Source organism: Macaca nemestrina, chromosome 5, assembly GCF_043159975.1.
Source record: "Macaca nemestrina isolate mMacNem1 chromosome 5, mMacNem.hap1, whole genome shotgun sequence".
Classification (NCBI taxonomy): domain Eukaryota; kingdom Metazoa; phylum Chordata; class Mammalia; order Primates; family Cercopithecidae; genus Macaca; species Macaca nemestrina.
In genome coordinates, this window is record NC_092129.1 from 161,862,746 (window position 1) to 161,888,012 (window position 25,267).

At 39.5% G+C, this 25,267-nt stretch overlaps 1 protein-coding gene across 23 annotated transcripts in view; it reads right to left on the reverse strand.

Moving 5' to 3' along the window:
- Positions 1 to 8,186: 8,186 nt before the first annotated feature.
- Positions 8,187 to 25,267, reverse strand: part of LOC112426759 (uncharacterized) — a 551,288-nt gene continuing 534,207 nt past the window's right edge. For 22 of the 23 annotated variants that reach the window (XR_011623994.1, XR_011623995.1, XR_011623992.1 and 19 more), the window contains one exon: positions 17,369 to 20,765. Coding sequence is in view for 1 of the 23 variants with exons in the window: in XM_071097561.1 (XP_070953662.1) it covers positions 14,091 to 14,099; positions 20,664 to 20,765 (111 nt within the window). In the remaining 22 variants the exon portion in view is untranslated. Of the gene's footprint in view, positions 14,100 to 17,368; positions 20,766 to 25,267 lie in introns of those variants that run through there. The other variant, XM_071097561.1, reaches the window with a different exon arrangement.

Here is a 25,267-nt window from a genome sequence, read left to right on the forward strand (position 1 = left end):
AAAGACATTGTTTTATTCTACCAATCTTAACTTCTGTTTCTCACCACTGGTAGTATATTAGAATCCCCTAAGGGACTTAAAAAAATTTTAGATGCCTTAACTCCAGATTGCTGATGTCCCCTCCCAAAACATCAAGCTGCCATTCAAGCTTTTTCCATGTAGCAATATTGTAGCAATATTGTAAGGCTAATTCTGAGGCTCTAATAGAAATGTGGCTAACTAATGAATACCTTGAGCATCTCCATTTTACAGTGAGAAATATTACTGTAGCCATGAAATGTGTTCATATTCCAACCAGAGTTTGCCCTTCCCACTGGGGCAGAGGCTAAGAATTCCAGCTGGTAAATGGATAAATAGAATAAACATCCATGTAAATAATAAGGAAATTGCAATTAGGATCTGCTTTTAACACTTATACCTTTCTGTGATCGGCTGGTTAAACCATTCATCTTTTTTTAAAATAAAAGTGTTGTTCTCTTACAAGTCATTGCCTGAGTTATCCTGGATGATCAGGTTACAAGAATAGATACATTCAGGCTATCTCAGATGTTAAATAAACACTGTAGGCCTATGAGAAAGGAAAGAAACTTCAAAACTAACTCTGCAATAGATACCAAAGATTGAAAGCAGAATGTTCTTTGTAATTTTTTAGGGTAGAATAGATGGTTCCTAGAGAGCAACTCTAGAATTCATCTCCTTAGCAAAGCATGGCATTGTGATCTGCACAGGAAAACTCGAAATGCTTCAAGTAGAAGGAATTTCATGTAGGAATTGGTTTCACAAGTGGTGAAAAGGTGAGAAGATCAACAGGCACTAGTGGGTCCCATTACAATCAACAATAATCTGCTGTCCCCCCAAGAGCTGGAAAGACAAAGAGAGAAGGTCGTGTTACAAGAAACCACAAAGCGTGGCCACCTGGGGGAAAGAGAACCATGGTGGGCCTGCCTGGTGGGAGGTCGCACTATCAAACGAGGTGCTTTCAGGCAGGAGCTGGAATCATAAAGGTTATATAGCCTCTGTCAGAGACACCAACCGAGTCAGGAAGAGAGGGAAAAATATGCCGGCTTTTCCCTTCTTCCTGCAGCCACATCTCCTACCAGTACCTTCCATCAGCTTAACATAACCAGGAGCTAGTGATAGACATCAGTGCTAGAGAAATACAGAGAATTAACCTGAGGGCAAAGAGGCAAATTTCAGCACAGAGGGTATCTGTGGCTCCCAGCTCTATCACTTCACCATCTTGATGATTCAGCATCTCAGTCTCTGTTTTATATGTTATGAATTCAAACTCACAGAAAGAGAGGGTATGTTTGGGTTGATTAGCCCTGCTCAATCTAAAGCAGTGTTATCAGGTACAGTTCTGTAGCAATACAGTTTCTATAAAACTCCTTTTCATTGAGCCACTTATTCAACAAGTTATAGAGTTCTTGACATGTCACTTGGTGTAAAGCAAGACAACTACCACACAAAGGAAACATCCACAGTTAATGTTCTCGGGAGAGGGACATGTTACATCTAGGAAGTACTTGGAGGTTTTTTGAGAAATCATCAATGTTATGAGCTGAATTTGTGCCTTTCTCCCAAATTCATATGTTGAAGCCCTACCCCCCAGCTGCTTAGAATGTAGCTGTATTTGGAAACAGGATCTTTAAGAAGGTCATTAAGTTAACATGAGGTCATATGGGTGAGCTTTAATCCCATATAACCAATGTCATATGGAAAAGACTAGGACACAGACACAGAAGGAAGACCATGTGAAGACAGAGGGAGAAGACAGACATATGCAAGCCAAGGAGAGAGGCCTCAGGAGAAACCAACCCTGTTGACACCTTGATCTGGGATTCCTAGCTTCCAGAATTATAAGAAAATTAATTTTTATTGGCTGGGCACAGTGGCTTACACCTGTAATCCCGGAACTTTGGGTGGCCAAGGTGGGTGGATCATGAGGTCAGGAGATCGAGCCCATCCTGGCCAACATGGTGAAACCCCGTCTCTACTAAAAATACAAAAATTAGCTGGGCATGGTGGTGTGCACCTGTAGTCCCAGCTACTCAGGAGGCTGAGGTAGGAGAATCACTTTAACCCGGGAGGCAGAGTTTGCAGTGAGCAGAGACTGCACCAGTGCACTCCAGCCTGGAAACAGAGCAAGACTCTGTCTCAAAAAAAAAAAAATTAATTTTCTTTGTTTGAACCACTCAGTTGGTGGTACTTTGTTATGGCAGCCCTAGTAACCTAATACAGTTGGCATATTAGGCTGAACTGTTTGTATAGATCAGCAGTATTTTGAAGGTCAATGGTGTGTACAGTATATTTAGTGATGATTACTTCGGTCACCAGTTCTCTTTAACATTGGTCTTTGTGTTAGTCAGCAAGGGCTGCCATAACAAAATACCACAGACCAAGTGACTGAAACAATAGAAATTTATTTCTTCACAGTTCTGGAGGCTGGAAGTCCAGATTAAGTTGTCAGTCCGTTCAGTTTCTCCTGAGGTATCTCTCAGTTTGCAGATCACTGTTTTCTTACTGTGTCTTCATGGAGCCTTCACTCTGGGCAAGCTCATCCCTAATGTCTCTTCTTCTTTTTATAACGATACCAGTCATATTGGATTAGGGCCCCCTCGTCTGACCTCTTCTCAACTTAATTACCTTTTCAAAGGCCCTATCTCCAAATACAGTCTCATTGCGGGTTACAACTTCAACACATGAATTTTGAGGGAATATTACTCAATCCTTAACAGTCTTCAAACATGTAATCTTTTCTACTTTTAGTTGTAGCTATTAAAAGTGTTCGCATCTCGGCAGCAAAGATCTGGTCTGGAGACGCAGCTAGGACATCCCTTCTGAGTGTCATCAAGTTGATCACAAATTCTGATAGTCTTTAGTTCTCTAAAATGGGAATCCAAACCCTTATCTCACCAGGTCATTGTGGAAATGTAATTAGATTGTTGATGAGAGTATTTTGTGAACTATGAATGATAAAGTTTTATCATTGATATCCTCATGAGAATCCGTGTACCTCCCAATGTTTACTTCTATCTGGAAGGTCATCCTCCACATAATCACCAGGTCCAGTCTATTCTTTCCCCCATTGACACATTGCCTAGGTTCTGTTTCCCACTGGGCCTGGGTTTGGCTGGATCTTGCTTCCTACATCGTTTCCAAGATCATGACTATTTACAGTTTCCTCACCTATAAATGGGATAATAGTATCTGTTTCACAGGTGTTTTGAGGATTAAATGATTCAATAGCTGTGAAACACTTAAAACAGTGTTAACATATATTAGGCACTGTATAATTGCTGTTAACATCACCATCACTATTACTAGAATTGCAGATAACTTTTTTATGTAAGTGATGATGTTGTTACCCTATTTGATTCCCCTTTGTCAGGCTCATGCACCCACTGCCCAGCTGCAGCAGGTGTAGGTTGTCTCAGGTTCATACCTGCAAACTTTTCTAGAAGATTGCCCTTGATTGACAGGAATCGACTCCACTAAGATATCCGGGGATGCTGTGTCTCAACCCCTGGAGGCAATCCATAGCCAATGACTGACTCATACAGTCCCCTCTGTGTAGGACAATCTCTGTGGTAGGATTCACTCTCTAGGGTTCTGCGATGGGAAAAATCTGAGGCTAAATGTTTTCTGAAACCATGTCTTTGCCCAGCTTCTTTCCCTGCCCCACCTTGTTTCCCTTACCCCTTGCAGGATTCTCCTGAAACCACCCCCTCAATGAATCACTTGCCCAAGAATTTGCGTGTCAGGCTCACAATCTAGGGAACCCAACCTGAGAAACTCACCTTAGAATTAGACCATGTTATATATATTTTCTTGTCTCTACCATGATGTCTAACTTAATACCAGTCTCTTATTAGGCATTTAAACAAATGTTTTCTGGTTAATCAGTTGAAATAGCTTCAAAATATCTCCAGGAATAAAGACTGGTAATTTCAGTTTCAAAGACCTAGACATCAAGAATGTAGCTGCAAAATACAGAAACTGTGCAAAGGAAAAATGTGTTCACCTACCATAACAGCTGATGTAAATCACAGTTAGTTGGGAACAGTGATTGGTATTAAGCGTGAGTACTGCCAAAATGATAGGATCAAGTGTGTCATTTGGAAACTACACATACACCCAGAGAAAATGTGGAGAATATTGTCATTGAACACTGTCATATGCTTTGTGGATGGATTGTGTCATCTTAGTGACAGCACGTGCGGCAGAAACGGTCTCTGAGGAAGTCAGAGGACAGGTCTTTATCTCTTCAGTTCTCCTGAGATTATAGGAGCAAGTTTCAATTAAAGGCAATGAAAGAATGAAAGCATCTTACTCTACTGTGAACAACCAGAAGTTTCTACTTTAGTTCACCTTATCATATTTCACATTGACATAAAAGAAAAGTAAAATATTATTCAAGACATAGAAAGCCATAGGCATCTACAGTCGAATCAGCCTTGCCTTTCCTCTCATGGCTTCCTCATTACAATCACATAAAGTAACATAGGAAAGAACTTTTTAAACAGCAATGCGCCATGTAAGTACATGGTACTAAATGATTATTATTAATATTCTTTAAAAAATACATTCCCCATAGGTATACATTAGGTGTTTCAGATATATTAGTCAGAATTTGTTTAGTGGCAAGTGGTAGAATCCTAACTTCAACTAGCCCTAGCTTACTAAGTACTCAGTTATTGGGTACAGGGAGTTCTGACAACATCTAGCACAAGGCAGAATTCCTTAAAACTCACAGCAGAGCTGACTGGGCACAGCCCACCAGTAGGAGGAAAGGCACCAGCTGGCATGATCTATCGGGCATTTGAGAGGTACTACGACTTCGTAACTAGGACAATGCTATCCAATGACTATTGCTAAATATTAATGATATTCTAAATCCATGGTTCTCAAACTCTGGCATGCATCAAAATCACCTGGACATTTGGCAACACACACAGATTTCTGGGCTCCAGTGTAATGTTTCTGATCAAGAAGGTCTGAGATAGAGCCAAGGAATTTACATTGTTAACAACTTCAAGGTGATGCTGAGGCTGCTGGCTCTGGGACCTTCCTTTGAAAACCACTCTTCCAGAAAAAATTAATGAAAAGGTGCAGGTGATTGACAGCCAATGAAAACCAAGTATGGAAACCCTCTGGCTTCTGTGGTCTCGCACAGGGACTCCACTTTCTACAACAGTAGGGAAGAAAAAACTGGGCCAGGGCCTGGTTTAAGGGTGGCCAAACTCCTGATAAGGGAAAATACTCAAACAGAGGCCGGCTGTTAGATAAACATCAGCACCTGTTTGGGAAAATTGAGATCTTTCCATTTGAAATTGTAGAACCTGGACAAAGGCACCTCAAAATTTTGAACCCCAGAATGTTCTGCAACTTTGGAGCCTGCAGTGGTAGCCCATACCTCTCTAGTAGGAGCTGGAATTCCTCCCTTGTTTGAAAATAAAGGAGAGGCTTCTCTCCTGCAAGTTTCCGGGGACCCCAACCTCCAGCACAGGATTCATGGGCATTGATCCCTAAAAATACCCAATATGCCCAAATCCCTCTCAGCGTTTGCTTCTGAAAAACACAACCCACGACAGCAGCCTCTACGTGGTGATGACTGGACCCACAAACTCCATAGCTGTCAAAATTTTTTCCCATTTGCCTTTCAGCTTAATTTTCTCCCATTGATGATGGACTTTCTTAACCCTCTGTGTGGACAGCACAGCCACAGATGTATCACACTTATCATACAACAGCAATTCTGTGGCACAAGAATCTAAGAGGCATCTCTTCTGATTCAGTTTGAAAAAATCCAGAGAAAAGCTCTTACTGGTCTTTTTACAGGTAGGAGTGGGGCAGGAGAGGGCTCTCCCCCGGCACCTACTAGAAATGTTGGGTGATGGTTCAGCAATTATTGCATCGCCTCTCTAAAAATGATAATTCGGCAGCTAGGGACAGTCTCCTGATGGTCCACACCTGTTAACATTAAGCATGTTAATTGAATGCAGGCCCCAGAGAGAAGCCGTTTCTTGGACATGCGTGTTAAGAGACAAAATGGCATAGTAGGATGTTTTGGGGGACACACGTGACTGGAAAAAGGAAAAAAGCCTCAGATGGGCAGTGTATAACTCCAGATACACACTGCACACACTCAGTTCCAACAGGTAAGGAAACCACTGTGCATGCAGGAAGTCCACCCTAAGGGAAAAGTCATGGGAAAGAGGAGAGCCTATAAAGTCCTAGAATCAAGGTTAAAGGCCTTTTTTTTTTTTTCCTTCTGTCTTCTCTTTTCTCTTTTTGACCTTCAGGCACTCACTTGGATCTCATCCAAGCGTTCTTTCCTTTCTTTCCTGTTCTAAAGCCTTTTAAATAAACTTCCATCCCTGTTCTGTCGAATTCTTTCTTCTGAAGAGACAAGGACTAAAGTTGCTACGGACCCATAGGGATATGCCGTCAGTAACTCGGATCTCTTCCACCGCTAACAGTCTGGCTTGGATTATGTGCCACAAACCTTGGGCGAATCACTCAGTGTACCCAGAGCCATGAAGAACATGATACATGATAAGAGCATCCTGAGCCAAGCCCTCACTCCTGTGGCCAGGAGCCAAGGACTATCATAAAAAGGAAGAGAAGGTGTGAAATGGACAGGAATGACAGCAAGCATTTCTGAGTGTGACTGATGCTAATTCACACCAAAGTCCTGTATGTCCTCCATTATTTTGATAGCTTAAAAAAGAGTAAAGGTGGGGGGGAATGCCTACCTCTTTTATCACAAATTTTCATATCTGAGGGGGTATGAAAATAAAAGTCATTAATGAATCTTGGTTGCAACAGACAGAAACCTAAACTCAAATTACCTTAAGCAAAAATTGGAATTTATCAGAAGGTTCATGTAACTACAGGAAGTAGAGTGGTTCAGCGGGCCACAGACTCTCAGATACCACCAAGCCCATCTTTCCCCTTGTCTCTTGCGTCGGCCTGTCACTCTGTGGCATCATGTCCTCTGACCAGCTTTCTCCACATAGCAGGGAACAAAAGAAGATGAAGCCAGCTGTTTCCTGTTTCCCAGCTTCATAATAAATGAGGAAATGCCATTTTTTTTCCCTTTCTCCAGGTTGAACAATGATAGGAAAAATGTTGATGGCCTGGCTTGGTTCTATGCCTAACTCTGGGAGCAATCATATATAATCAGAAGAAAATTCTCCTAAGGTTGGATCAGATTAATGTCATTCTCATGATGAAAGGGGAGATGAATTATTTAAGGACATGGAAGAACTGGGAGAATTACATGGCTGGGAAGCCACAAGGAGAATTTCCCAAAAAAAGGGAATTGCATAACCTAGTAAAGCTGGAAGAATACCACACAGAGAAAACACTGACTCCATTTCAGAGAATACAACAACAGGGTTTGCTTTCTACAAGAAACAGGAGAAGTCACATGCACAAGTCTGCAAAGTGTATTACATAATGCACTCAAAAAAAGAAAAGCATACATTTTTATTCAATCTTATCTGCTTTTGTAAAGATACACACACACACACACACACACACACACACACACACAAACAGGTTATAGGACGTGAGTACCTAAAAGGACACTTACAGACCACTAGCTTCAATCTCATTACTTTTTAGATGAGGCAGCTAATGTCTACAGAAAAGTGACTCATTTAAAGCCACTACTTGGTGGCAGTTACCATGACCCCAAGTCCAGTGCTCTTCCTATTTTGCCTAATATAGAAGCCTGATCCAAACTTGTTTAGTAAAATACTTCCAACATTCTGGAAAATTATTTACCATATTCCCTGATGTTCAGTGCTGTTGCAGTTTTGAATCATTTTCTCTGTGCACACAAGTTTTTCAATGGGAAGCTAATAAAGGTTAAAATACCATTGGAGAATAGGGGCAAAAATAATTTTTTAAAATTTATATTCAGGGGTCCAGGTTATAATCCTAATGTACTACACTCTGCCTTAATTGCATAAGTGGCAATTTAATTATTTAAATTGTAATCTATCTCAAAACTACTGACTTTCGTATTTTATACTCCGTGTTTCTGCAGAGCAGTGGAAAAGTCTGGCAGAAAGGGAAAGAAGAGGGTGGACCATATCTATGTTCAGACAGAGAAAGGAAAAGACATGTATTAGTCAGTTTTCACACTACTATAAAAAAAAATACTCAAGATTGGGTAATTTATAAAGGAAAGAGGTTTAATTGACTCCATTCCACATAGCTTAGGAGGCCTCAGGAACTTACAATCATGGTGGAAGGGGGAAGCAAATACATCCTTCTTCACAAGGTGGCAGGAGAGAGAATTGCAGAGCAAAGGGGGAACAGCCCCTTAGAAAACCATCAGATCTTGTGAGAACTCACTCACTATCATGAGAACAGCATGAGGGAACCTCCCCCATGATCCAATCACCTCCCACAAGGTCCGTCCTCCAAAACGTGGGGATTACAATTCAAGGTGAGGTTTGGTGCGGGGGGAGGGGGGATGGTACACAGAGCCAGACCATCTCAGGACATTTAGCATAGAAAACAACACCAGAAAAAGTTAACTTGATGCTAACTAGTCTGAAGGAAAAAGTAAATCTCACCTAAGTTCAGTCTTAATGCTTTTAGAATTATTAATTGTAAGTATAATTGAGCTCTTCTCATCTCTCAGAGTATTCAAATACCTTAAAACCTCAAATAGAATTACTAAAACATTGTAGGGATGCACTTTACAGCTTGTATGGCAAAAGTTGTCTTTTTGCAATGTCAATTTACAGAACGAAAAGCAAAAACAAACAAAATGTCCAGAAGTACTTTGTGCTCTTTACAACTGAGTTTACTCTAGAGTTTGAATATCAAGTCTCAGGTGGCAGCATATTTGGAAGTAGTCAGCACATGGATATTTAAAGCCAGTGAATCAAAAGAGATAGGTCAGGGAATCAGGGCAGATAAAAGTCATGAAAATCCAGGCCTGTGTCATGCCAACATGAGAGGTCTAGGAGATGAGAAACACAATAAACTGAGAAGAAAATGACAGTGAGGTAAAGGAACCAAGGGAGAATAACAGCTTAAAATCCAAGTGAAGAAAGCATTTCAATTTGTTTGAAGTGGTCAACTATGTCAAAAGATGGAGTAAGATGAAAAGAGAGAATTGATTTTTGGCTTTGGCTTTGTGGGAGCTGGAGATCTTGACAAACACTAATTCATAGGAGTGATATAAATACAACTTTAATTGGAGGAGTTCAGGAGAAGATGGGAGGAGAGGACATGCAGCCTGTCAATTATATGAGCTTAACTATAAAAGGGAGCAGAGAAATGGGGAGGTAGCTATAAGGAGATGTATGGTGTATGAAGATTTTCTGTCTTACTAAGACAGAAGATATGAGAGCATGTTTTGATGCTAATGAGATGATCCAGTAAAGAAGTGGAAATTTATAATGCAAGAGAAAGGGAAGCCAATTGTGGGATGAGTAACTTTGACTAGGCATAGAGAACAAGATCCAATGCACACATGACCAAATAGTTCTTAGATAGGAGTAAGAACAGTTCATCTGAAGTAGCAGGTGGGACAGTAGAATAGATGGGCCAAGATGCCGGTAGGTTGGTAGAGTTGGTAGGGAAAGTGTGTGGGAGTGCTTTTCAGATTGCTGACATTTTCTCAATAAAATACAAAGTAAAGTCATCAGCTGAGAATGCAATGGGGGAGAAAGTGATGGGAAATTGAGAAGAGAAAAGGTATGAAATACTCATCCAAGGCAGTGAAAGAGTGAAAGGCTTGCGAGGGATATAATGGGAATAACTAAATAAGTAGGATCCATTCAGGGGTTTTTATGCTTTTCTCCAGCAATATCCACTTGCCTGTTCACAAATATGAGTGTGTTTCAAGAATGTCAGATTTTACATAGGTTAAACTCTGCCGAGAGAGAGGGCTAAGTAATTGAGGTCGTGTGCACAAAAGTAGTTAGAGTGATAAACTATGGAATCTAAGCTGTGTACAGAGAAAAATAAGAATGTGTGTTTTGAGGAAAAGCAAAAGGTAGGGTTAGCAGAATTGTTGGAGTTGAGATACCAGCAGAAATAAATTGGAAATATAGGGGATGGTATTTGGAAAGAGGGCTACTCAAGATTTAGTTTATACAAGGGGTACAGTTATCAGCAGCAACCAATATAAAACCAAGGGAATGGATGGCTAAGGTAAGTTGAGAGACAAAATCACTGAAGGAGAAGCCAAGGAACTAACAGTCCATGGTATTGACAGGATCAACTACATGTGTGTACACATTAAGAGAAGTGATGCTATATTGCAGTAACAACCTCAGTGTTTCAGTGGTAACAAACCTCCACACTTCTAATGCACGCAAAGTTGAAGCTCAGCAACTCTCCAAGGCTAGTCTCTCCACTGAGTTACTTAAGGAGTCAGTTTTGGGTTCTGCATTTCAACATGTGGCATCTATAGTCACTGTTGAAAAGGAAGCAAGAGAATGGGGATGGCACGTGGACTCTTAAATACTTTGCCTCAGCAATGATACTCATTATTTCCACTCACCATATCATTGCCTGGAACCAGTCATACAACCCCACTACCTGTACCATGTCCAGTAACACGGAGAGTATGTCTGGCTGCCACAGTGTAGACAATTTCTCCTTAAGAGTTATCAAGGAGTAACACGTGACGGAAAGGTGGTGAACTGGGTGCTAAATTCTTCAAAGAATGAAGGGAATTCACCAAGGTGGTTAGATGTTACTGCAACAAAACAATTAGTAGGTAGTCTAGACTGTTGGCATAAGAAGCCAAGGCACTGTGGGCTCATCTGCTAGAAATTACCTTCTCTTTATACTAAACTCTGTCTGAAATCTGTGTACATGACATCAAATATCTGGATATTAATGAAATATTCAATCATCTAGATCTTTCCTAAGGCATTAAATCTTAAGCTACTCAGAAATGGGCTGTTGATGAATCTGATTAATACAGAGTTAGCCATATTTCCTCAGTGGATTACCAAGCTTTAAAGAATGAAAATATGGGAATAATAAAATCTTACTGAACATAATTTATTTTTTCCTTGATGATTTAGAAGGTACCTTTAGCTCCTGTGGTGACTTAGGGACATTCCTATGAACATCAATTACAATTGAACTGCGGATATGCAAGGCAATAACTCATGTGGGCTCTCTGCACACTTGGAGCTCAAGCAGGGCCGCAGGAAGAGTAATGACAGTGGGGAATGGAAGGGTCAAGAGCTGGGGAAACTAGCCAGGTGGCAGGGCTTACTCTCAAGGGTAAAACCAGCAGTTGAAATAATAAAGTTCAAGGAGATGAGGGACCTTGGGTTTCAATCAGGGCTGATATGTACATCCAAGCAGTACCCTCCAGGTGCTGGTAACACAAGACCAGAAATCTCCACTTACCATGCAGGCAGATCATATGTCTCCAATCTAAGAGGTTAATTGGTTGGAAGCAGATGTGGAGTATCCAACTATTGGGATTTCTTTCTAAATCATGGTTTATTAACCTGGCGCTGGGCCTTTCAAAGGCCAAACAAGCTGCTAATCATTGTGAGGTCCAGGACAAGGGTCTGATTCCAGCAGGAAATTGAACGGCAAACCAGGAAACCAGGGAGTTAAGCACAGGAGGAGAGGTGGGAAGAAGGGCCTCCACTTAATGAGCATCCCAGATCTCAGGCTTCAGCGAGCATGTTGATTCCAGAGTACGGTCACCTGGAGATTAGATGGGGCCTCTACTATGGTTTCAAGGAGGAGACAGAGGAAAATAAGGAGAAAGTGTCTTGGTTGGCTTTGGGTAGGGCCTAGCATAGAGCTCATTTTTCCTGAGAGGGAGGGAGGGACAGGTTGGAGAATGAAGAAACTGACATGCAGAAGTAAAAGGCAAGGAAAATTCTGATTTACTCTATTGGAATGCCAGACAGAAGTGCTCTCTTTGGAGGCTGCAGTATTACATACCCCACCCCATCTGTTTCTCAAGGGCTGTACTTCTGCTCCTCTATTTGGAGGCTAGGCAATATTCAAGTTAGGATAACGGAAGGAGATTGTTTTTGTAACGCAACTTAATTCACAAAAAAGAGTCAAAGAATGTTTTTAGTTCAATAAAAGATTTACTTAAATTCTTATTTGTCTTATAGATGTTTCGTCTTTCTTAATCCCATACTTAAAACCTTGTGAATCTAAATCTCCTGCTGTCTCCACCATGGAAAACCAGATGGAACTGAAACTGGACCAAAGAACTAAGGACAAAAGGAAGTAGGTGCCTGCAAGGGGCATGGTGGGAGGCAGGTGTAAGAGATTTAAAAGACTAAGGAGTATGGGGGGGAAACTGTGAGGATAGGGGAATGGGGTGGGGAAAGGAGGAGGGAGGAAGGGAAGAGGAGGAGCAAGACACTAGTTGGGGGAGGAATTCAGATATACCAGTAGAAAGAGACTGTGCAGAAGCCCCAGGAATCCATTAGGAAGCCCACCCACTAAGGAGTGAGCTAGATGCCCTGAATGAGGTAGAAAAGTATTCCCAGATGTGTGCTCCCCACTCCAATCTCCCCCCTCCACCCAGCAGAACAATCAAGAGAGGAAGCCGGGCAATGCAGAGGAAATAAGACATTTTCAAAGACACAAGTCAGAGTTGCAGAATTGCTAGTGCTGTCAAGGTAAATTTTATTCAAGTACTTCTTTTTACATAAAAAGGGCCAGTTAGAGTTATTTGTGTTTTAAACTTATTTTATTTTACTTTATTAAAGTATAAAAAGGTACATAATTTGCCCTAAATCTTTAGGTTCAATTTGCAAATCTTCTCATCTATTTCTAAAATGAGTAAATGTTATATAAAGCAGAACAGGTTTTGCAGGGAACTTGGATTAGTGTTTGATCAACTCAAGTTACACAAAGTAAATTCTCCTTAAAACAACCAATCTCATTTTAAAAACTTAGTTAATTAAATTCCTTTAATTTTAAACTTCATTTATAAATCAAAGTACCCTATCTCATATGCCTGAGTGGGTAAATTTATGAGCTTAACAAGCAAAATCTTTCCAAGTTCTGAACAAATCTTTAAAGTTTAAATACATTAAAATGACAAATATAGCAAGTCTTAAACTCTTTTAAGCATGCCAATACTGATTACAAACTTACTGGTATGCATTTCGACAAGAATGAAAAATTACAAGAATCAATTGCATGTTTAAAATTGGAATCAAGAGGCTGATTTCTCAGATTTCATTTCAAGCCTTCCAATTCTAAGTGTGGTCAGAGGGGCAGCCGCATGGGAACACCTGGAGCTCATTAGGAACGTGGACTCTCAGGTCCCAGGAGGAACTACTGACTCAGCGTCTACAGCATTAGTCAAAGAGAGGGCAGGAAAGGGGTATTTCCTTCAGTTTTTGAGCTGATATAGGTGCCAGGGTGATATGGTCCATCGATTCATCCATTTCTCCTTCTCTTTCTTCGGTTCTAGTAGCATACAACAATCCAGAAAGCAAATCATATCTTAAATCTCATATTAAAGTTTTCTAACTAGAAGCAGCAGAAATACTGTGGTTTAAAAGAACCAAGTGGTGCTGGTGAAAGATAGGTCTGGTTGATTTTAAGAACCATACTGGGCATAAAAGGAAGAGAAGTAATTTTTCTTAAATGGACCCCCTCGCTGAGTGGAAGTTACTGCCTGAATCAGCTGCACACAATATAAACTCCTGGCAGGAGTTGCTCTGAGTGAGATATCAAAGTCTTCTAGAAAGTGGGATGGGCGCTGTGACGAGTTGGTATAGCCACGTTTTTTGAACTGAAAAGGATAAAAAGATAAATAGAAAGGCACACTGCGAATGTCACATAATTAAATACCTGGCCAAAATGAGCAAGAGCTACCTTACCCTGAGCCTAGCTGGGTCAGTGTGCGATGCTCACCTGGAAAGAGGAATAAGATCAAGTAGGTGTAAAACTCTCACATAAAGCGTCTTACCATGTGGGGTTCAGGGCTAGCCTGCTGACATAATAGTGGCACTGGAAAGCAAAGTCCTGCCACGGTCCTTCCATCAACAATGGAAACATGGAGACAAGGTCCTCCAAAAGCCGGGTACACTGGAGAGGCAAGGCCCCTACTGGGGCTTAAGAAGGAAGAGAAAGGTGACAGAATCAGAACAGACCATGTTGGAGGCTTCACAATACCTGGGAGAAATACAGAATTTGGGCCTGGGCACAGTGTCTCATGCCTGTAATCCTAGCACTCCGGGAGCCAAGATGGGAGGATCACTTGAGCCCAGGAGCTTGAGATCAACCTAGGCAACCTAGAAAGCCCCATCTCTACGAAAATAAAAAATAAAAAATTAGCTGGGTGTGGTGGCACATGCCTGTAGTTCCAGCTACTTGGGTGACTGAGGCAGGAGAATTGCTTGAGCCCAGGAGTTTGAGGCTGTAGTAAGCCTTGACTGAGCTTGTGCTGAGACCCTGTCTCAAAAAAAAAAAAAAAAGAAAAAGAAAAAGAAAAAGAATTTAAGAGATGGAGTCTGAATAAACAAAGCAACATTCCCTGGTGCCATGCAAGGCTGCCTCTGCAGAGGCATTCCTGTGCTTAGCTTGGTTCTAAGGCAGCTACACACACAGTGAAGGAAGCTGCTACTAGGAAGCAGGGATGCTCCCTCTGGGCACAGGAAAGCCTGAAGTCTCCTAGGCGCCCTAGGGCAGAGTAAGATGAATCCAATGGTCAGAGGGGACTGCGTTCTTGTAGAAAGGTCCAAGGACTTCCACTGGAAAGTCAAATGTAGGTGCCAGTCTACTTTTTGCAACAGCTGTTGCAGTTTAGGACACGAGTTAAAAAAAAAAAAAGTTTTATTGGACAAAGTCCAAAAAACTAAATACTGACACCAAAGCAAACCAAAATTCTGTTCATTTTCTATTCATACTGGGCTGCTAACATGCATGCCACACCCAACTGTTTTAAATTTGTGCCCAAAGAGAATTCCTTATAAATAAAATCCATATTCCCCTGGCACCCTTTAAGTCCTGGAGGCAGAACTTCATGTTCACCCTAGTATCATTTTGGCTCCTCTGTCTTTGTAAACGACTACAACTACCAGAAGTCTAGTGGCTCACATTTCCCCTGGAGGCTTTTGTTATGTAATTGCTAGATTAAAATAATTTTGTGTAGGAATAAATTTAAATGAAACATGTTTTCATTCAAGGTCCAGAGTGAAATTACAGACTTGGTGTGCCTACAATGTTCAGTTCAGTCGTATTCTTTCCAATGTCTTTTTTTTTTTTTTACATTTGTGCTGGACTGGCCAGATTTATCAGAACCTGTTTGAAACCAAGGTCATGTCTGTAATAGACAAATTAGTCTTAATTTCAACAATCGATATGCTTTTGAAAATCACTGCAAGGACAAACTAATAATTTTGAGAATACAGAAGTGTTCCTTTTGATAACAAGGTATCTGGAATAACAGTGAAGATTTTAGCCAATTAATCAATTTTCTACACAATGCTAACTATATAAATAGCTTAAAACAAATATATCAGTTGATTTAAATTTTAAATATTATTGTTCCTGAATACAAAATAGTTTTCAGGTACAAAAAATAAGAAACTACTGGCTAAAAAGGGGTCATCCCTATTGTTTCAATTGGAATATTACTATAGTCTGTTGCTGACAAACAATGTCATTAGGTTTTTCTCATGAGGGTTAATTAATGGTAACAACTAGTGACTGAGATTAGAAGGGAGAAGGTGAGAACAAAGTTCTTTCTTGAGCTGGAAGATGCTTCCTTTATATATTTGTAGGCTACAAAATTGAAAAATAATTTACCATTAGAATTACACTACAGTGGGCTATGACATATAATGTATTTTTCTTTGACTTAAAAATTTTCCACCACCAAAGATGGATTTATCCTCAGGCCACTTGCGTGCTACACCAGTGGACCTGTAACTTAAGCGGTTGCTCTGCTCAGGGGAGAATTATTGCTTCCTATTAATTTATGGTTTAGAGAATGTTTGGTGATAAAGCTGAAAAATTAATTTCAGATTGTTCCCAGAAGGGTTGCTTTTAATAGTTCTGTTAATTCACTTTGGGGGGAATCCCTATTAAAGTTTATGAAAATGGCAAAGACTCACTAGCCCATCTCTAATCTAAATTTTATTTGAAACAGACCTCATCCTTCTAATTAGAGTTGTTAGAAGCCACTTTAATTTTGTCAATAATAATTAACATTTCTATAGTACTTCAGTTTACAAAGCACTTTATCATAATCTATTAAGTTTTGGAATCATTACAGTAGTCTAATGAAATAGTGTATTCGTTTCTTATTACTGCGACAACAAATTACAACAAACTTAGTGGCTTAAAACAACACAAATTGATTGTATTACACTGTCAGAAGTCAGAAGTCCACAATAGGTCTCACTGGACTAAAATCAAGGTGTTGGCAGGTGTGCCTTCCTTCCGGAGGCTCTAGGGGAGAATCTGTGTCCTTGCCTCTTCCAGCTTCTAGAGGACACCTCCATTCCTTAGCTCGTGGTCCCTTCCACCTTCGAAGCCAGGCAGCAATATACAGTGAGGTGTTTCTTAGGCTGCATCACTCTGACTCTGCTTCTATTCTCATATCCCCTCCCTCCCTCCCTCTTTCGCTTATAGGAATCCAAGTGATTACAATGCCCATTCTCCCAGGCAATCTGAGATAATCTCCCCATGTCAGTATTTTTAATTTAATCACATCTGAAAAGTCCCATTTACCACATTAGCTAACACAGTTACAGGTTCTGGAGACTAAGTCACAGACATCTTTGAGGCCATGATTCTGCCTAGCACAAGTAGCAATATTTTATATGTTTTTATCATTAGTGATGGTGATAGTAAGAGTAGATAATTTTACAGATGAGGCAAATAAGATCAAAAGAGGACTAGTTCCTTAATTACAATCACTCTATTAATATCACACAACACTGTAATTTATGATTGGTGTTCCAATGTTAATCTACTGCTTGTTCAACTCCATCATGACATGTTAGTCCAAAACAAAATTCCCTATAAGGCATTTCTATTGAACTTTGAATGACACGTCTAGCAATTCTTTTAGGTCATTCCAAAATTGTTGCTTCAGGGCTTATTGTCAATAATGTCCACCATATTTTTGATTAATTAATTAACAGTAAAGATAATTCTGGTTGTGGCAACTCTGATAATGTACATACTTACAGATTCTCTTAAAAAATAAAGTTTTACTTTCCCGTAGCATAATGGAAACTGCCTAAATTTTGTATTTTCACATATTGTAACTGTGTAAACAGCAAGAACATCAAATGAAATAATCCATAGTCCACACCTAAAATAGGAAAAGATCTACTGAATGGTAAGAGAGGAATTTGGCATTCATTCCCAATTTTAGGGTTTTTAAACAAAATCTTTTATTAGCATCATGAGAAAAGGAAAAGCAGAGTTGACATTTTAAAGTACAACTGATGTCAATATATTTGCTATGTGTGTTATTTGGAGGAGATGCCAAGAAGATGGTTTGTTTAGGGTTCAGATCAGTTTTGGGATTTGGCAAATACTAGTGTCAAATATAAACGTGCAGGTATTTGTCTTGAATTAAACCTAAACAATTAATGAGTTATGTGAGCACATAAATTTACCAAAGCAGGCCAGAGAAACCCGTGCCTCACCTTTAATCTTTTTTAAATATTTGGGATGATAGAGGAGACTTCAGGTCAGGATTTCACAGAAAGAAGTATTAGAGACAGACACTGATTCCTGAGTGAAGATGCCAGAATTTGTTGTTCGGCAGAATATGTCAAATTTATCAATGTAACGATTCAGATCAGAGAAGGAGAAAGGAACCAAATTTCCTGAAACAGCAAGTACTCTTTTGTGTTGTGAGATATATCAGTTGAATAGAAGTTGTCGATGCTAAAACATTTAGCATAAACATTCCTTATGTTTTATTGCAGACAGCTCTTGTTCCACACTAAAATGTCTGGCAGTCCAAGAGAAAAGTAACCACAATGATAAAAATCCACAATCCATGTTATTCATGGAATTGCTGAAACAACAATGTATTTTTAGATTGGGAAAGATAAAATCTAGAAGATGATTTCTTCTACTTGAAGGAAGATTATTTGGATTATTTTCTATACATTTAGCTCCGTAAGATAAAACTAGAACGAACTGGAAAAACTTTTAGGGGCAGCAGATTAAAGGCCCGTTAAATATTTGTTCTAGTAATTTGAGCTACCCTAAATTAGGATAAACTACTTCATAAGGTCGTAAGTTGCCATTCCTGTGATATCCACACAGAGGTGCATCGTGATGATCATGGACTTTCTGTATTACATGAAAAAGAAAAAGAGAGAAAATATAGCAGATAAGAGCAGGGACCTGTGACTTTGGGCAAGTTGCTTAGTTATTCTGTCCTTTAACATTTTCACCTGTAAATGGGAAGAGACACAGTTCCACCTTGAGACTGTTGTTAGGTTTAAATAAGGTCAGAAAAAGGTTTACTACTATGCTTGGCACATAGTAAGTGCTTAATAAATAGAAAGCATATATACAACTAACACCATGCTAATTTAAAAAATGTAGTAATGAACAGCACAACTCAACTGCTCTACAATAAAGGAAGCTTTGTGACATGCCTTTTCTCACTTTAATTAGGATTCTAGTTTTCCATTTAGACTGTTTGGCAGGGAATATGGGCATATGGGCATCTCAGTGCATTAGCAAGTCATTCCACCAAACTGATCTTGCTTTTTGGATATAAGTGGTCTTAGTATCTTTGCTGGACTGTATTATTGTCCTCTATTATTTACTCCCCTCTTCACTATAAAAGAACAATATGACCCCATCGATGCCATGTGACTTAGAGCGCCTTCAAGAAAATGAAGTGTGCTTCCCCATCCCATTGTAAGCCTTGGCTACGTGACTCACTTTGTCCAATAGTATACGCTCAGATATAACATGAGCCACATACAAGCAGAAGCCTGAAGACACATTAGTTTTTTTCCTGGAAGTCCTGTTGCTCTTTCCCTCTACCATGAGAAATGTAGAAAAATGTACATATTATGGAGGTGAAAGGTAGACAGAAAATACAGTCATTGGTTGCTTAACCATGGGGATATGTTCTGAGAAATGCTTCATTAAGCGATTCTGTTGTTGTGGGAACATGATAGAGTATGCTTACTTAAACCTAGATGGTACAACCTACCACACCTAGTCCGTATGGTATGGGCTATCACTCCTAGAAACCTGTACAGCGTGTTACTGTACTGAATATCGTAGGCAATTGTAGCACAATGGTAAACACCTGTGTATCTAAACATATAAACGTAGATATGTTTAAAGTACAATAAAAATATGATATAAAAGGTTAAAATGGTACACCTGTATAGGGCACTTGCCATGCATGGAGTTTGCAGGGCAGGAATTTGCTCTGGGTGAGTCAGTCAGTGAGTAGTAAGTGAATGGGAAGGCCTAGGACATTACACTACTGTAGACTTCAGAAACACTGGACACTCAGACTATACTAAATTTATTTTTAAGATGTTTTTCTTCAACCATAAATTAGCCTTACTGTACTTTACTGGAATCTTTTTACTTTATAAACTTGTTTATTTTTAAAGTTTGACCTTTATGTAATAACACAGCTGAAAACACAAACATATGTACAGCTGTACAAAAATGGTTTATATCCTTATTCCATAAGCTATTTCCTATTTTACTTTTTAAACTTTTTGGCAAAAATTAAGACTAGAGCACACATATGCATTTGCCTAGGCTTACACAGGGTCATGATCATCAACATCACTGTCTTCTACCTCCACATCTTGTCCCAGCAGAAGGTCTTCAGGGGCAGTAACACACATAGAGCTGTCATCTGTGATTACATTGCCTCCCTCTGGAATACCTCCTGAAGGACCTGCCTGAGGCTGTTTCACAGTTGACACATATATGCAGAAGGAGTACACTCTAAAATAATGATTAAAAGTATACTGTAGTAAATACATAAACCAGTAATATAATTGTGTATTACGATCAAGGACTATGTATTATATAATCGTTTGTGCTCTACTCATATGACTGGTGGTGTGGCAAGTTTGTTCACACCGGCATTACCACAGACATGTAATACCTTGGGCCTTAACATTACTATGGCTATGATATCACTAGGTGATAGAAATTTTTCAGCTGTATTATAATCTCACGGGACAGACCATTGTCATATATGCAGTCCCATGTTGAGGAAATGTAGTTAGGTAGTGCACGGCCTATATTATACCAGCTTCTTCTAGCTGCATCTCAGAATGTGAAGCCTTGTGGCTTGCTATGGGTTCGAGACCTGGTGGGTGTCAGACCTGAATTTTCACCAGGAGCCGGAGGAACAGGAGCTGCAGGAGGTGGAGAGGTATCAGCCCCTCCCCAGGCCCCCAGCCTGAAGCAGGGCCTCGTGCCCCCTTGACACTAGGCTTCTGGGGCTGCATCCACAGTGGTGCTTGTTTCTTACCCATTGTCAGGGTACAGGGGCAAGTGTTCAGCTCCCTTGGGCCGAGTCCCTTGGCTAGTGACAGGTTTCATCACCAGCTGAGAGAGTTTGCTAAGTGCATTGATTTTTCTAGGTGTTAAATTTTACGGCTGTGGACAGAGCAGCTCTAAGCTGGCAGATACGACCCAGTTGCCCTTACAAAGAGAAGAGGGCTGAGCACTGGTGATTTAGCCTGAGGCTCTCCAGACTCCCATCTTGCTTGCACGTGTGACTTCTGCCATTGGTTCTCTTCCTTGGTGCCCTGAAATGACAGAAAAATGCAATCTGGTATCAACAAATTTGGAGGTAAATGGAGACGCCAGGTGCCCTGCCCATAAAACATATCTGGTATTTACATAAGGAGTTTGCAGAGTCCTGGTCACTTCCCAGGTTGGCTGAAGGCTTTGATGCAGCACCAATGTGATCCAAAGTGTTTTAAAAAGCAGGATTGTACCAACAGTGGAGCAGAAACTGAAGCCGGGTCAAAAAGTCCTTAAGAGGTTGAATGCAGTGGCTCATGCCTATAATCCCAGCACTTTGGGAAGTGGAGGCGGGAGGATTGCTTCAGACCAGGAGTTCCAGACCAGCAATGTAGTGGCACCATGAGCACTATAGCATCTGTTAATTAGTTTTAACAATATATTAAGAATTCCTGATTTAAACAGATTTTACTTTAGCCATATGTTAGATTGAATATATAAGAACTGGATATTTGCAACATTGTCAGATATTTAAATATATTGAATGATTAATTTTTTTCAGAGAGCATCAAAACTTTTAAAAATAAAATCAGACTAAAAGTAGTTTTCATTGGCCTTAATAAACAAAAGGAAATTATCTTTTCCTTGTGAACAGCATATCCAGTTTTGATTGTTTTATTCTAATCTGTCAATCTTTGTCTTCTCATTGGAGCATTTAATCCATTCATATTTAATTACTAATACATTTGGATAAATATACCTTTTTGCCATTCGTTTTTATTTATTTATTGCGTGTTCCATTATTTAACTTTCTGGCCTTATTTTGGATTAATCAATTGTTTTCTTAATTCATATTTTTATGCTTTCCTTTCTGCATCTCTGTGCTTCCTCCAGATCAATATCCTACTATATGAAGAATATAGAATTTGTGATGGTGAAAAATTCTCACCTTTTGTCTGAATGTGTTTATATTTTGCCTTCACATTTGAAGTATATTTTTCCTGGATATTGAATTATGGTTTGCCACATAATTTCTTTCCATAATTCAAAGATTTTATTCTACAATGATGAGACTCACTTCATTTATGTGGAAAAGTGATTCATCAGTATCACTGTTGCTTCCTTTAATGTGACTTTTTATTCCAGTAGTTTTTAAATTTCCTCTTTGACTTTTAAAAACAATCAATTTGACTACGAAGTGCCTAGACATAGTTTCTCCTAGGTGTCAATACTCTTGCTTGGAATTCATGGAGTATCTTGAACACTTTTGATAAGTTTGAAAACTCTTGGTCAGTATCTATTTAAATATTATTTTTGTTTCATATGAGTGTTTAGATTAATTTTCCGTATCTCCTCTCAGTGCTTCAATATGGTCGTTTTATATTGACTTGTCTTCCTGTTCATTAATCCTCTGTTTTCCTTTGCATGATCATAGAAACAATCTACTAAGTTGTTAATTTCAGATAATGTATGTTTCAGTTCCAAAATTTGATTTGATTCCTTCTTACAGATTTCACATCTGCTGAAAATATCCCTTTTTCGTGTTATTTTCTCGAATATACTATTCAAAATTATTTTGAAGACTCTGATGACTTCAGTATCTTAATCACATTAGGGGCAGTTTCTTTTTTCTTTTCTTTTTCTTTTCTTTCTTTTCTTTTCTTGAGATGGAGTCTTGCTCTGTCACCCAGGCTAGAGTGCAGTGGCGTGATCTTGGCTCACTGCAACCTCCACCTCTGGGTTCAAGCGATTCTCCTGCCTCAACCTCCCAAGTAGCTGGGATTACAGGTGCACACCACCACACTGGCTAATTTTTATATTCTTAGTAGAGATGGGACTTCACCATGTTGGCCAGGCTGGTCTCAAACTCCTTAGCTCAAGTGATCTGCCCGTCTCAGCCTCCCAAAGTTCTGGGATTACAGTTGTGGGCCACCACGCCTTGCCTTGGTCGTATTACATAGCATGCCTCAATTTAAAAATTTTTGGTAATAGACCTATGAATAAAAAGTGTTGAGGCTCTGGATAATGACCCCTTCATCTGAAAAGAAAAAATTTTTCTCTGGCAGACAGAGTATAGGCACATCACCCTGATCCTGTGATAGGTTTGTTCTATGTTTATAGGTAGGTTTTCCCCTTACCCTTTGGTACAGACCTTTCTCCTAAGATGTGGCATTTCCCAATTCTCAGACAAAAGTCCGAGGTAGTTCCCAGGGTCCATCCACCTTAGCCATCTCGAAACTCCAATATTTATCTCTCTAACAGTCACAACTACTCAAATCTTTGCTGCTTTCAGCGTGATTTTTTCATTTTATTTTGTACATGTGCAACATAGATATAGCAACATTTGACCTCATTTTATTACAGTTTGTCCTCTCTAGATATTGGCCTTCATGTCCTAGCAACTTTGGCAGCCCCAAGTTACAACCTCTGTCTTCTTAAGTCAATGATACTATTGTTTTCTGCTCAGACACTATTCCCCCAATGCCATGATCTGAAAAAAAGCCCTTAAGGAAAAAGTCAGTGTGACTGTGAAGCTCATCTTAATGTGCTACCATTCCATCGGTGACTGTGCCACCTTACATCCTTCCTGCATTAGCTATACTCTAATGGCTTCGACCTTTTTTAAAAATTTGTCTAGCTTTTCATTGTGTTTGGCAAAAGTGTTAATGTTACACGAGGTACTCATTTATGGCTGAAACAAGAAGTCCTCTCTGAATACTTCTAAGGTTTTATCTTTGTCCTTTGTTTTGTGTATTGTATTATGGTGTGCCTTATGTTGGTTTTCTGTTTTTTCTACATTGGGCTTGTAAGGCTTTTTGAATTTGTGGTTAGAAGTGTTTCATCAGTTTTTGCTAATTCTTAAACATCTTTTCTAACATTGTTTTTGTACCATTTCCTTTCTCTGCTTCTAAAATTTTACTTACACATATATTAGACCAATTCACTGTTTTTCATATATTTCTTCTTTTACAAATTTGTATCATTTTCCAGTTTGTTTTTTTTTTTTCTAACTTTCAGAGAAAAGGAATAGAAACAAACCTACAATTCCAGTCCTCTGTTAAACTATGTCTAATTGGCTCTTAAACCCAGATATTCTGATCTTGATTTCAGTTTTTTTTTTTTCAGTTGTCTGCTACTATCCTTTATTTTAGCACAAAATTTCTTAAACATGTTAATCAGTCCACATCTGATAACTGCAATATCTGGATGACTTGTGGGATTACTTTTATTATATTTTTATTATTTCTCCTCATTTTTGTTCAATTTATCTAGTTCTCTGGTGTGCCTAATTATTTTTTATTACATGCAAGGCATTGTAATAAAAAAAACTGGAGAGATAATTTGAGGCTCTAGATGACATTTTCTGAGATTTGGGTTTAATTTTGCTTCAGATATTCAATTAAGTTAAAGCAAATCACTTTTGTTTGATCAGGTATTTTGCTGTTTGAATCTGGGGTTGTTATAGATGCTCTTCTAGTTTCTTTTCACTTCTCTTTCTATTGTGCAACTTTTTTGAGGCTCCAGACAAAAACCTGGGGTCTTTTCAGGTCCCTTTATATTGGAGGTACCAGAAATTTAATTTTAATCTCCTCAGCCCTGTAAATCTGCTAGAGTTCTGCACAGCGTGTCAGCCTCTCAGCTGCTATTTGCAAATGACCATGACCATGTCGAAACAAAAGGGGAGTTATGATGTGTTACTGATCATGTTATAGATTCCTAGGGTAGGCAGAGTATAAACTTTTAGCTGCAAATAGGATAACCATTTCTTACTATTTACCTAACATAATGTCAGTTTACATCTGTGGTTCTGGAGCAATAATTAACAAGTGCTTACTTTTACTCTCAAAAGTATCCCAGTTGAAAATATAAATCCACCCTGGCCATAAATACTATTTAAGCTGTGCAGAAAAATGAATGAGGATATACAGGAGTGAAGACATTTCAGGAAGAAAAAAGACCTATCAAAGACACATAGGAATGAAGCCATATGCTGTGCTCATATCCTGCAAGAAGTATAGCAGTAATGGAGATTAATATAAGGGCAATGAGTAGAATTAGGTCTGAAGGCATAGCAAGGGATTGGAACGTGATGTGATTTGGCTGTGTCCCCACCCCAATCTCATCTAGAATTGTAATCTGAATTGTAATCCCCACATGTCAGAGAAGGGACTGGGTGAGAGGTGATTGGATCATGGGGGCGATTTCCCCCATGCTGTTCTTGTGATAGTGAGTTCTCATGAGATCTGATGGTTTTATAAGTGGTGGTACCTCCACACACCCCCTCTCTCTCACCTGCTGCCATGTGAGACGTGCCTGCTGCCCCTTCCACCACGATTGCAAGTTTCCTGAGGCCTCCCCAGCCAAGCAAAACTGTGAGTCCATGAAACCTTTTTTCTTTATAAATTACCCAGTCTCGGGCAGTTCTTTACAGCAGTGTGAAAATGGACTAACACAGAGCATGACAGACATTGGAATTAGCTTGTATTTCTGTAGGTAACCGGAAGTTATTGACAGGCAAAGGTATTACCCAAGTAGATTTTAGAAGTAATTATAATAACTCATA